The sequence below is a fragment of the Cuculus canorus genome, chromosome 2 (genome assembly GCF_017976375.1).
Source record: "Cuculus canorus isolate bCucCan1 chromosome 2, bCucCan1.pri, whole genome shotgun sequence".
Lineage (NCBI taxonomy): Eukaryota > Metazoa > Chordata > Aves > Cuculiformes > Cuculidae > Cuculus > Cuculus canorus.
Window position 1 is genome coordinate 151,242,638 of NC_071402.1, and position 13,293 is coordinate 151,255,930.

At 53.8% G+C, this 13,293-nt stretch overlaps 1 protein-coding gene across 1 annotated transcript; it reads left to right on the forward strand.

The window, feature by feature from the left end:
- Positions 1-5,937: 5,937 nt before the first annotated feature.
- On the forward strand, positions 5,938-9,330 carry MNX1 (motor neuron and pancreas homeobox 1). Its single transcript, XM_009558363.2, has 3 exons — positions 5,938-6,463; positions 8,629-8,789; positions 8,887-9,330. Exons 1-3 carry the CDS (start codon positions 5,938-5,940, stop codon positions 9,229-9,231), a joined length of 1,032 nt encoding a protein of 343 aa, XP_009556658.2. The 3' UTR covers positions 9,232-9,330.
- The last annotated feature ends 3,963 nt before the right edge of the window (positions 9,331-13,293 follow it).

Below are 13,293 nucleotides of genomic sequence, written 5' to 3' on the forward strand. Positions count from 1 at the left end.
TATTTAATACTCCGTTATGTCTATTTCATATATGTTTAATACTCTGTTATTCTCTCTTTAGTCCCCAGGACAGGCTCCTGGCAGTAGGGGTGATGCAGGGAGGGGGTGTTCCCTCTCGTCCTCTACAGCCACCTCCCTGCTGCACCTGCACTGAGGGGCAGAGGAAAGGTTTTCTGGGGAACCTCCAAAAGCATTTTGCAGCCCCTTGAGCCCCTCGGGGCTGGGGGGGGAAAAAGCCAAACAAACAACAACAAAAACAAACAAACAAAAAACCCCAACTCTTAGCTTTTCCTCTAACCCGCACGGTTCGTCCTAAACCTGTTTCTTTGCAGCACTGGGGGAAGGCGCGGCGCAAGCGATTTTCAGCATCCCGCATTCCCCAGCATCCCGCAGCATCCCCCAGCATCCGCCAGCATTCCGCAGCACCGGGGCCGTTCCTGCGGAGCGCGGAGGGTCCCAAGCGCGTAAAAACACCTGCGGTGTTTCCAAATGATGCATTTAGCCAGATGTTTAAGACGTATGAGAGAAGAGTAGTTAAAACCCACATTATATAGTTCTGCCTAGTCTAAAATTGCATGCGCTGACCCATATATTTTAAACTGTAAACGGACTCCAGTCATTTAAAATATTGCAACGTCGATAGGACTAATTAATTGGAAATAAGAAACGAAAGAATACAATTAAACGAGGAGAGAATCATTTTCTAATTTAATAGCGGGACATTTATAAAGATCACAAGCTAAAAGGCATCCAATGATCCTATCGACGGAGTGTTAAATCAGCGCAGCTGGAGGGGGGGGCACGGCCCCGGCTTCCATCCTCATCCTCCCCATCCCTATCCTCATCCTCCTCATCCCTATCCTCATCCTCCTCATCCTTATCCTCATTCTCCCCATCCTTCTCCTTCTCCTCCCCCTCCAGGATGCTGTTCCCACCCCGGACCCCACGGCATCTCCCCATCTGCGCGGTGCCCTCAAATATTGTGATATTTTATTAGCCCCCATTTCCTAACAATAATTTATTGCGATAAAACAGACACCCGAGGTCCTCTTAAATTGTCTTTTCATAATGAATAAATTTAAACCGGCTAATTAATATATAAACTAACCCAATTTGTCAGGTTGATTTGTATTTTAGTTAATTGTGAAAGTAATTACCACATGGGCAAATTAACAGCTTTCTGGAAATGACCAAGGCAGGGTTTTTATTTCCTTCCTGGGTGAAGAAAATTCATTTTTCCCAGCTCTTGATGTGATGAATAAAAGCCATAAATCTGGGTGATTGGTGCAGGCAGAGTCTAAATGGCTTCATATTTCATTTTAGGTTTAATAGAAATATTCATGCTCTGTTTTAATGAAATTAAATTGAAGGGGGGTGGACTGAGAGGCTGTCGGTCGGGGCTTAAAGGGGCAGCGCGCGTTTGGTAGGCTTTTTGTTGTTCTCTTGCGGATGAACAAAAACTGCCCAGTTTTCGTTATTTCGGACAAACCGCTCCCGAGGCGGGGATTGCGGCAGGAGGAGAAATAAATTTAAAACGTTTGCTTTTTTTTGTTTGACGTTATCGGCAGAGAAAGTTCAGGGAGAGCCAGGCAAAACTTTGAAAGATGATTTGTAGGGAAAAAAAACCAAACCAAAACTAAAAAATTATCCCGCCTTTTAATGCGGGGAATTTTTTTTTTTTCCCAACATGCGGGGTGTTGGGGTGAAGAAAGGTTTTTGGCAGCCCATTTTCAAAGAGTCCTTTCTCTCCAGAATTGATATCTCGGGGTGCACGGAATGCCTTTTTCCTGGGAAGGATGCGCAGAGCCCCCCACCAAGTATCCAGTTCATGGGATGCAGCGTTTGGGACCTGCCCGATCTTTTCTCCTTTGCCGGACGAAAGAAAGAAAGTTTTGACAACGTGTAGACATTTTCCAAATGCTCGAGGCTGGTTTTGCCACCCGGGGGGGGGGTCGTTTTCTCCCCAGAAAAGCCGGCAAACCCGCGTCTCAGTGCCGGGAGCGGCCCCGGCTCAGGATCCGCCCGCTCCATAATGGATCTGATCTGTGACTTGTTGATTTCCCCTGAGCAAATAAGGCTTTGATGCAGTCCGGGCGAGAGTGGTTAGCTGATGAATTGACAAAAACTAATCAGCTTTATTGGGAAACAGGTTAAGGGCAGCAGAGTGTCAATAATTCTCCGCCTGACCCCCTCATCCATTAAGCGCGGCAGGCTGATTAGACCGAGAAGACCCTGTGCTTTTTGCACTGAAATTGCTTTCATAAACTCACCATTATTAGCAGTCAATGCGAGCGGCTAATTTAGAGGAGACATCCCGAGGATGTCACATTTATCAGGGAGGTTTATGTATCATTATCTCATTTACAGAATGTCGCAGTGTAACCCGTGTTTTTGGCAATAACGCTGGCTCCGCGCCTGCCGTTTGTAGCGGCTTTGGAGAGACCGGGGGTGGGAGGGGGAGATTGAGAGAACAGGGACCCCCTCCCCCGCTCCCTTCGCCCGGGGTTCGCCCCAAGCTTTCCCACCGCCCCCCCCGGCTTTTCAAAAGGCGAGATAGGCATCTGTTTGCCCTCGGCCGGGGCAGCCGGGGGGCTCTGCTGAAAGGGGACCACCCGGAGGGCTCGGGGGAACTCGCTCCTTGCTCTATCTCCGCCGAGATAACCGCTCATTGTTGGCTCCCGGGCAATATACTGGATCAACACAGGTGCGGGAGCCGCGGGGAGTTCAGGCGGCCCGGCTGCCTGCGGCCCCTGGGCGGGGAAACACGGAACGGAGCGGGGGAAAGAGGGGAAAAAGGAAGAAAAGAAATAAAGACAGAGGGAAAAAAAATAACGAAGGAAAGATAAAGAAGAAAAAGAAGAAAGATGAAAGAAAAAAGAAAATAATAAAGAAATAAAGAAATAAAGAAGAGAGAAAAAATGAAAAGAAAAACAAGAAAGAGAAAAAGAAAAAAACGAAAAGAAAAAAGAAGAAAGAAAAAGAGAGAAAAAAGTAAGAGAAAAAAGGAAAGGAAAAAAGAAAGAAAAGAAAATAGAGAAAAAGAAGAAAGAGAGAGAAAGAAAAGAAAATAGAGAAAAAGGGAAGGAAGGAAGGAAGGAAGGAAGGAAGGAAGGAAGGAAGGAAGGAAGGAAGGAAGGAAGGAAGGAAGGAAGGAAGGAAGGAAGGAAGGAAGGAAGGAAGGAAGGAAGGAAGGAAGGAAGGAAGGAAGGAAGGAAGGAAGGAAGGAAGGAAGGAAGGAAGGAAGGAAAGATAAACTACTCGATTAGGAAAAGAAAAAGTCTGAAAATCGAAATCCCTCTCTCGCCACTAGATCTCCGGGCCCGGGCGGAGGGGCAGCCCGGAGGCGGTCAGGAGGGTCGAGGCGAGCGGCCTCGGCTGGCGGGGACGTGGCTGAGGGCTCCCCAAGGGCTGCGGGGGGCGGTTCTCTGCGGAGCTGAAGCTTGCAGGTAGCGGGGGGGGGGGGGTCTTCTCCCCGAATTCATCAGCCGAACGACGCCCGGAGGTGCGGGGGGCCCGGCTGAGTCTCGGGAGGCGGTGATGGAGGGGGATGCGCATCCGCACCCGTGTCCTGGGCGCAGCCAGGAGCTCCTTGCCCCCAGCTCAGCTCCCTCTTCCCTCAACTGCGCAGGGAACAGGCTGCAAAACGGTGTCTGCAGGCACGGAAGAGCCCGGGACAGCCCCGGGAGCTGGCCCGACTCTGCCCGGGGGCGGCAGCCGCGTCCCCGTTCCCAGCGGGATGACCTTCCCCTTGCCCACGATGCATTGGTGGAAGGGAGGTGACCCTCAGCCCTCCCGGGATGGAGGAGGCGGGTGCCGGTTGCAGAGTGGGTCATGGAGGTCATTCCCAGTTCAGAACGGGTGGTTCCAACTAGGGAGCGATTCCCGGGCCTTTCCCTTGTGCCTTCCCTCGGACCGGCGAACCCCAAACGGTTCATAAGAGCCATTCTGCCACTCGAGGTCCCTCTCTCCTCGTACGGAGAGGGCAGCGGGGACACGTCCCGAGGTCCCCGCAGCGGGTGGGGCTGTGCCTGGGTGTGTGTCGGGGTCCCTGTGCGGGGAACTGGGCTGTTCGCTCTGTGTCTGCCCCTCTCCTGTCTGCGTCTGCCCCCCTCCTGTCTGTCTGCCCCTCTCCTGTCTGTGTCTGCCCCTCTCCTGTCTGTATCTCCTGTAGTTGTGTCTGTGTGTCTGCCTGTTTGTTTCTGCCCCACTTTTGTCTGTCTGCCGCGTGTGAGCGACTGTGTCCAGAGACTCCAGTCGGGGAGGTGAAGGAAAAAAAGGTCAGTACAGGAGAGAAGGGAAGTATCAACACAGAGGTAATCGGGAATAAGGATAACAAGGAATATCAGGAAAGAGTGCATATGTACATACACCGCAGAATAAAGATAAGGAATAAGGATAAGGAATACGGATAATGAGGAATATCAGGAAAGCGTGCCTGTGTGCGTACACCACAGAGATGCTCTGGGCCTTCTGCCCACGGAGCAGTGGCAGAATATTTCGCTGGTTGTGTTGGACTCCACTTTTTTCCTCTCCGTCTCCTTCTTTTTCTCTTTTCCTCCCCTTTTTCCATTCCTGTTAGGTTTCCCTGCCCAGGGCCGAAGGGGGCAACCTTCTCCCGGGGCTGGCAAAGGCTCCTTGGAGGCAGCAGCGTTTTTGCCTCGGCAGCTCCACAGCCTGACCTCCCCCTCCCTCCGCCCTTGCGGGGTCCCCGCCGCCCCTCCCCGGGCGAACGAAGGGGCGACCCCTCGCCCCGCTCTTCCCCTTTGCTGTTCGGGCCTGTTTGCGTGAGATAAGCGGGTCTAATAACACTGTTGACAGACCCGGGGCTGGGTGGCAGGCTTGACTCCCTGACCCACAGGTGTTTATTCGTTCCGACTCGTTAAAAAGCAGTCGGCGTCGCGTTTGTGGCAAATCATAGAAGGCCAGGTTGGAAGGGATCTCAAGGATCATCTGGTCCAGCCTTTTGAGGTGATATATAGTTTAAATTAGGTGGCCCAGCACCCTGTCAAGCTGAGCCTTGAACGTGTTCAGTGTAGAGGATCCTAGCACTACCCTGGGGGAGATTATGCCAGTGTTAAAACTGTTCTCCTGATGAAAATTTTTCTTCTGGAATTCAATGGAATCTCCCTAGGAGCAACTTATACCCATCACCCCTTGTCTTTTCCATGTGACTCCCTGTAAAAAGGGAGCCTCCATCCTCTCGGCAGACACTCTTTACGTACTGGTACATGGTAATAAGGTCTCCCCTAAGCTTTCTCCTCTCGAGGCTGAACAAACCCAGTTCTCTCAGCTTTACAGTGGTGTAGTAGCTTTCATAGTCCTCAGACCACCTCAGTGACCCTTCTTTGCACACTCTCCAGCCTGCCCACATCTTTTTTCCTGTAGTGGGGACCAAAACTGATTGCAGTCACTCCAAGCGTGGCCTGACAAGCGTTAAGCGGGATAGTGACTCCTTCATCTCTGCTGGTGATGCCCTCTCGGTGCACCCCCGCATCCTGCCGCCCGCCCGTGCTGCCGCAGCGCGCTGCTCCCTCACGTCGAGCTCGTTATCCACTGACACCCGCCGGCTCTTTGCTCTCCAGCTAGGTGGAACCCGGTAGACGTGCGGTGTGCGGTAATGGTGCGAACAACTGTCCTTGGAGCGAGGGACCCTCCTTGGGCCGAGGAGCCCCGCGGCCGGAGGGCTCTCCCCTCGCCTTAACCCCATTCCCTGCCGGCTCTCCCGGGGCGGTGGGAGGGGTCGGGCCGCCCCCGCCCCGCCGTGACAGGTGTGCTGCGGGGCCAATGGGGGCCGAGCCCGCAGCGGGGCCGGGCCAATGGGAGCCGCCGGCGGCCCTTGAAGGGGGCGAGCCGCGCCGCGCTCCCGCACAGCCGCCCGGAGACGCGGCCGGCCCGCGGTTCTCCCCCCCTTCCCCGTCCCATCCCGCCGGCGCTCCCATGGAAAAATCCAAAAATTTCCGTATCGACGCGCTGCTGGCTGTCGACCCTCCGAAGGCGGCGGCGGGGCAGAGCGCGCCGCTAGCCCTGGTCACCTCGCTGGGAGGCGGCGGCAGCCCCCCATCCTCCTCTTCCTCCTCTTCGCCCTCCTCCTCCTCCGAGCATCCCTCCGGCGGCGCCGCCGACAGCCCGTCCCCGCCGCGGCTGCTGGCCGCGCACTGCGCGCTGGTGCCCAAGCCCGGGTTCCTGCCCGCGGCCGGAGCCGCCCCGCACCCCGCGGCCCTGGGGCTGCACCCCGCGGCGCCCGCAGCACAGGCGGCTCTCTACGGGCACCCCGTGTACGGCTACTCGGCGCTGGGCGGCCAGCACCCGGCTCTCTCCTATTCCTACTCGCAAGTGCAGGGAGCCCACCCGTCCCACCCCGCAGCAGACCCCATCAAGCTGAGCGCCGGCACCTTCCAGCTGGACCAGTGGCTGCGAGCTTCCACCGCCGGCATGATCCTGCCCAAAATGCCCGATTTCAACTGTGAGTATTGGGCTCTCTCAGCCTCGTTTCCTCCAACCCCTCTCCCTGTGCTGGGGCCCCTCCGGAGCTGCCTCCTTCCCAGCGCGAAGAACCGTATAATCGTAGAATGCTTTGGGTTGGAAGGGACCTCAAAGATCACCCGGTTCCACCTTCTCTTCGGTGGGCAGGGACGCTTCCCGCTGGATCAGGCTGCCCAAGAGACCCCCGCCCTGCCCAGGCGTAGATTGAAACAGGCGATGACTTTGAAAATATATATAAGATTTTATTTGTATTACAGAGTGCAAAAGGCCATCCGCTTAAATAGGCGATGACTTTAAATCTATCTGTCTGTCTATCTACCTATCTATCTATCCTTTAAATTTTATTCGTGTTAGAAAGAGGAAACGGGGATGCGTGATGGGAAGCGGGGATGCATGGATCGCTTGACCGTTCCCTGCTCCTGAGGAGCTCCTCGCAGCTCGGTTTTCCATGGCAGATTAAATAGGAAGGTGGCAAATCGCTATTTTTTTTTTTTTTTTTTTCCTCCCGTTGCAAACGCCTGTTCCCGGGGTGCAGAAACCGCAGGGAACGGGAGATGGGGGGCAGGACAGGGGCAGGAGCTGCCATGGTCTCCCTCCCCCCGCCCCAAAACCCGGTCTCGATGCATCCCTCAAAGTACGGGCTGCATCCCGCCCCCAGCCACCGCTTTTAATTTTATTCCTCTTACCACAACTGGATTTATTATTATAACGGGATCCTCCGGGCAAACAGGGGTAAGGAAAATCTGGGGCTAGCCAAAAATTTTGAATTGCACCTTCCATAGGGATAATGAATAGACATGAGACAGACAGAGCTGGATCCATTCGAGTTTAGGACCGAGCGGGCTGCAGATGCTGCGTGGAAGCAGACCATCCCCGGCGAAGGCTGCAGAGCTCTAGGCCTCGCGGCAAAGGGGATCTCGCAAGCATCTGTTCCAGGGAAAAGATCGTTTTCGGAGGTGTGAGCTCTCAGTGGGAATGGCCGATTTAACAATACCGGAGGTGTAGTTTTACGAAAATCATGCCAGGAAAAGAATTGCGATTGTTTGGGGTTTTTTTTTTCTCTCCCCTTCTCCTACCCGGCACACTTGCAGACAAAAAAGTCCATTGTTTTCTCTCCAACTGGGGGTGTTTGGGCTGGAACATTTAGAAAGAAAAAAAATAATTAGGAGAGCTGTGAGAGCCCTTGCTTCTCAAGTAAGCGGCAGAAAGGAATAAATAAACGTAGAGAAACAAGAATGGAGTCTCGGAAAATCGCACCCCTGTGAGAAAATCTCGCCGGGAGCGCGCTCCACGCTCTGCCGCTGCCACGATGGGGAGCGAGATCCAACGGGGCCGCCGGGCCGGAGTCTCCCCTTCTCGGTTTGCCGATTTTTCTAAACCAAATGTACCAAAACGCTCCCAGAAATGAGCCGCGACCACGTAGCATCGTGTCCAGGCCCCGCAAGGGTCTCGACCTCCCCCATTTCCCTCCCCCTTATTCATCACCACGCCTTTTCTTTTCGGTTTTTTTTTTTTAAATGCAATCCCCGATTTTAATTCTTATTTCTGAACGCGGAAAACGCGTCCAATTTTTCTTAATTTCCTTCTTCCTTTTTTTTTTTTTTTTTTTTTTTTTGTTCTAAGACAGTTTTCCAGCCCTCGCTGCCCGTTTGCGCTCTCGGGGCGGAGCGGACCCCGGTCCCGGCCCTCCTGCAATCCCGTTAATTAAAGCCGGAGGGTATGGGCGGGCCGGGAGCGTGGCAGGCTTAACTAAAGCATTAAACGGAGCAAATTGCGGCTCCCCGGAGAGCCCCGTACTCCTTCGCCTCGATCCCTGGCTCCTTTTTATTGTCTCGCCCTTGCTAGACTCCTGGGAAATCAAGAGACATATTTCTCTTTATTTAAAAGATTTAATTTAAATTTTTGTGGGTCCCTCTTGGGGATTCCCTGACACCGTGCGAGCCGAGAAACCCTGGAGCCGGGGGATCTGGCGGCTGGAGGAGACCTCTCCTTCAGTCCTTGCTCCCGTGGATAACTGTCCCTACTGCCTCTCGCCTTCTCCTACCGTCCCCCCTGCCTCTCGCCTCCCCGGAGGATGTTCGGACGCGGCGGATGGACGGCTCGACCCTCACCTCTATGTTTTCCCCTCCTCCTGCCCTTTCCCAGCCCAGGCGCAGTCCAACCTGCTGGGGAAATGCCGCCGGCCCCGCACGGCTTTCACCAGTCAGCAGCTCCTGGAGCTGGAGCACCAGTTCAAGCTCAACAAGTACCTCTCCCGGCCCAAGCGGTTCGAGGTGGCCACGTCGCTGATGCTCACCGAGACCCAGGTGAGTCCCAAACCGCGGGGGAGGAGGAAAGGGGGGGAATTTTGGCATCGAGGGGCGGTGGATGAGGCGGTGTCTGTGTCCTCCCCGTCTCCCCCAGGTGAAGATCTGGTTCCAGAACCGACGCATGAAGTGGAAGCGCAGCAAGAAGGCGAAGGAGCAGGCGACGCAGGAGGCCGAGAAGCAGAAAGGGGGTGGCGGGGAGGATAAGGGGGAGGAGGACCTGCTGCTGCCAGCCCCGGAGAAGAGCAGCGGCAGGAGGATGCGGGAGCTGCCCGACAGCGAGCCCGAAGAGGAGGAAGAGGAGGAGGAGGAGGAAGAGGAGGCGGCGGCGGCGGCGGCGGCCGGGCGATGCTGCCCTTACCACTCCTCCGACTGCTCCGAGGCGGAGGAGGAGGACACGCAGCCCCGGGGCCGGCACGGAGCCCCGGCGCAGCCCCAGTGACTCCCCCGCTCCCTCCGCCCCGGGGGGGAGCCCCGCTCCCCGCCGCCTTCCGATTTCTGCCCGATTGGAGGGGGACGGAGAAGAGGAATCCTCCGCATGCCAGGCAAGGAAGAGGATTTACGGTGAATACAGTATTATTATTGACTGAAAAATCAGACAAAACTTGAGCCTCCCCCCTCCCAATCCCGCCCCCTGGAAGCGCGTTCCTTTCGCTGAATATTGGAAATGTTTTGTTCTTACTATATATCGGGGAAAAATTGTTTGTCATGAAAGTTAAAACTGCTGGAAATCTCAATACTGTCTTTATTTTTGTATATCGTATTTATAAAAAAAATAATAATAATTACCTCTACTTATGCATGCTAAATTATTCCCCAGCCCCCACGCCCGCGGGTGGAAAATAAACGGCGTTTTGTACTAAAGTGTATGGAGGCTCTGTGCGGGGATGCTCGGCTCTCCCTGCCGAGGGTCCCGCTGCTCCGGTTTCGCTCCGTGCCGCGTGTGAATCGTAGCGGGGCGGTGCAGGAGAGGAATCGCGACGCCTTCCTCCCTCCCTCGGTTTGGTTTTGCTACTTTGCAGCCCTCCTTCCCCCCCATTAGCAGGACCAGGCGCTGCGGGGAGGGGGAATAGGCATCACCCTCTCCCTCTGCAGGGCTGCAAGCCCGGAGCCAGGGAGTAGGAAAAGGGGAGCAGCGCTAGTTTCCAGGGACGGCTCCAGGGGAGCTGGGGTAGGTGGAAGGGGGGTAAGAGACCTCTACACCTTTCCTAGTAACGAGGAAGGGACCCCCCCCCCCCCATCCTACCTCACCGGCAGCGAAGCGCTTCGATAACTGCGGGCTTTTCTCTCTGCCAATAAATTTGCAGATCAATTCATCCTTGTCAACGCAGCTCTTCTCCAAATCAATTATAGCGAATTTAAATATAATCACTGGCTCATCCCCACCAGCTCGGGGCCACGGCTGGCAATTCATTCCCCGCTAATGAATTACAGTGCGGCGGAGCTTCCGCGCCCGCGTAGAACCGCGCAGGGGGCGGTGGAGCCCGAGGAGCCTCGGCCCCGCATTCCCCCAGCATCCTCCGGAGGACGGAGGGCTTCCAAACACGGCAGGTTCCTATTCCTAGAAGCCTTATTTTTTTTATTTTTTTTTTTTCAAAAACAGCAAAATTTTTTTTACAAACTCGCCTTAATTTTTCACAGGAGAAGAGCGTGGCCCCCCCTAAACGGCTTCTATAACGACCCGTCCCGCAAAACACAGTCTGACGGATACAGGAGATTATGGGATGCGAGTACAGGAAGGAAAAAGAGTTGCCCATCACGGAGAGCTTCAGGTGGTGCCTGTTGGAGGTGGCTTTGGGGGACAAGGCGGGTAGTTAGGAGTTTACACCCAGCGCGCCGGGGTAAATCATCAGTCTGGATGGATCCCGTTTAGCCAGAAAACTTGATCGGTATAAACCGGATTTGGGCTTGATCGGTACCTTCCCTCCTTGCGCGGAAACAATCGCGTCTGAGGCTCTGACTTAAAATTGTAAACGATTTCCTTTCGACCACTGGTTGTAGGGAATTTCAGGCGGTGGAAAAAGAAAAAAGCTGGGGGCTGCGCGGGTTCCTGCGCCGCTGGGCGCGGCTGCGCCTTCGTGCGGGAGCGCCCGCGCAACTCCTGAGCAGGACCTCGGCGGCGCATCCCTCTAAACCGCCGTTCCTCACTTCTAGCAGGATCTAATTCTTGTTTAGATAGTAATGCCTAAAACGCATCAGCCTGGGAATCACGTCGTTATCTTAAAATAGAAATAACAATAAAATAATAATGAAAAAAAAAATCAAGATCTACCTGAGATCAGCCCGTCCCCCTACAGATCCTCCCTTAGCCATTAATTTCTAGTTAAATACCCGCTAATTAAACCGGCAGGAGTGCACCATCGAGCCAGAAATTCACTGTATGCCCAAGAGGAGAGTGTCCAGCCGTGTCTCAGCCCGATGGAAAATCGCCTTGCGGGGTCCAGGCAACCATTCCCGGTCTCGGTATCAAAAGTCCTACCGGTGTATTGTGTCTGTCTCAATAAAATTAATCTCTTTAAAGCCCAGCGTCTCACAAGAATACCTTCAGTGTTCCAGACTACAAGGGCAAATATGTTTTTCAGATTCTGGTTTTTATGGACGGATTAAAGTTTATTTTCCATAATAGGGCACCTAATAAAACTCATAAAGCTCTGTCAGTCTTACAGCTGGTGGCCTCATTTAACACTTTCACTTCGTAAATCATTTTACAACTTACCAGGTGTTTCCAAAACTGAAAGGAGAGAAGGGGGGAGAGAGCAAAAAGAGGGGGGAAACAGAAATTAAAGTAACTTAAAAATATAGATACGGCGCTTTGGCGGTCGGTGCGTTTGCACCGTCGCTTAGAAGGGCTTCAAAGAAGGTGTCGATCCCAACGGGGGAGAAAAGCCTTTTAACCAGGATTTCCCACGCTCTTTTGAAGTGAGGAGGTTCGTCCCCACGTGCAGCGCAATCAAAGGCTCGGGGTGATTAGCGGAGCCCGGTAACCTGCGCACCTCTCCGCGCTCCCGTTCGGGGCGGTGGGACCAGCCAGCAGCATCAAAGGGGCCTCACCATCTCCCACCCTCCCCCCCCAGGCTGCCTTGAGGGCTTCTTTTCCCTCCAGCATCAGTCCCCGCCCCTCACCCAGCACCTGGGTGCCCCGCTCCCAGCCTCACTCCCCTGCATCCCACCCCTTCCCCTGTCCCGGGGTTCTGCCCCCCGCCTTCTCTGCATCCATTGCCGGGGTCCCCCCACCCAGCCCCGGGGTGCCCCGTGGATGCTGGTGGGGTTGCCGTTCCGTGGGAACCATCGCGGGCAAAGCTTTAATCTATCCCCTGTTTGTAATTGCTCTATTGCATCGCTTCCCTCCCCCAGACGCAGTAGGTAACAAACCTCTTAAAACTTTCATTGCTGTACTCGAGAAGTGGTGAGTATGAACATGGACCTTTGGTGGACATTTTATAGCACAAAGCAACACGGTTTAGGCATGGATGTCATTAACCAGCAATTTCATAAGCATTAAGTGCTAAAACAAAAGAACCAAAATAGGATCCATATGTTCAGGGTAAACCTGCTAAAAGTCTTCCAAATGGGAAACCATAAATATAAAATCCCCCTCAAACTCTCCCTGAAACTGCTTGGGATGAAATACTTCACCAGCAGGAAGACTATTGATTGTTTCTGAAGTCCAAGCTGTTACGCTTATCCCAAACTAAGGCAATACTGTCAGGTTTTCTCTAGTTCTCAGTAAGATCCCATCCCACAGTCCCTCCTCATCCTGTTACGCTCATTCCCTTTATGCCTGCAGGGCCAGGACTGGGATGGTTACACACTCGCCAATTGCCAGCGGCTGCCTCAGTCTCCCAGATCCTTCCCGGCTGCAATTTCCCTGCCAGGGCCTCCACTAGAACTCTGTTCCCCAGGTGTCACCTCAGGCACCAGAGATCCTGCAGGGCACTGAACCGCAGTGTGGATCCCCTCTGGGTGCCGGGGATGACCGCACAGTGTTTCACCTGAGAAAGTAGAAACATTATTTTTAAATTCCTGCCCCCTTCACTGTTCCTGTGATGTGCAGGTGCTTCTTGGCCACCTCGTTGAATCCCATGGACAGCAACACAGGACCAACAGCAGAAGGGACGAAGATCCCAGAGGATCTCAGTCTCTCCTGCGTGTGGTGTGTAATGACCAAACAAGAGCCCTTCTGCCCCCGAAATGCTGGTTCAGTTCTGTTCAGAGCCAAATATCGACTGCACTTTACTCTGGGAATTACTCAGTAACTGGGATACAGCGGTTTGATTTTTTTTTTTTTTTTTTGACCAATACTCATGCAATCAGGACCACATTAACAGTAAGCTGGGGTTGTTCCTGATTAATAGATTAGTCTGGAGACGAGGAGGCTGAGGATAGACCTTATCACGCTCTACAACTACCTGAAAGGAGATTGTAGCTAGGCCGGTGTGGGTCTCTTCTCCTGAGTAACAAGTCATAGGATGAGGGGAAATGGCCTCAAGTTGAACCAGGGGAG

Coding starts and splice junctions, on each gene's coding strand:
- MNX1 (XM_009558363.2), top strand. CDS start 5,938: ATGGAAAAATCCAAAAATTTCCGTATCGACGCGCTGCTGGCTGTCGAC. Junction 6,464..8,628: donor CAAAATGCCCGATTTCAACT/GTGAGTATTGGG, acceptor GCCCTTTCCCAG/CCCAGGCGCAGTCCAACCTG. Junction 8,790..8,886: donor TGATGCTCACCGAGACCCAG/GTGAGTCCCAAA, acceptor CGTCTCCCCCAG/GTGAAGATCTGGTTCCAGAA.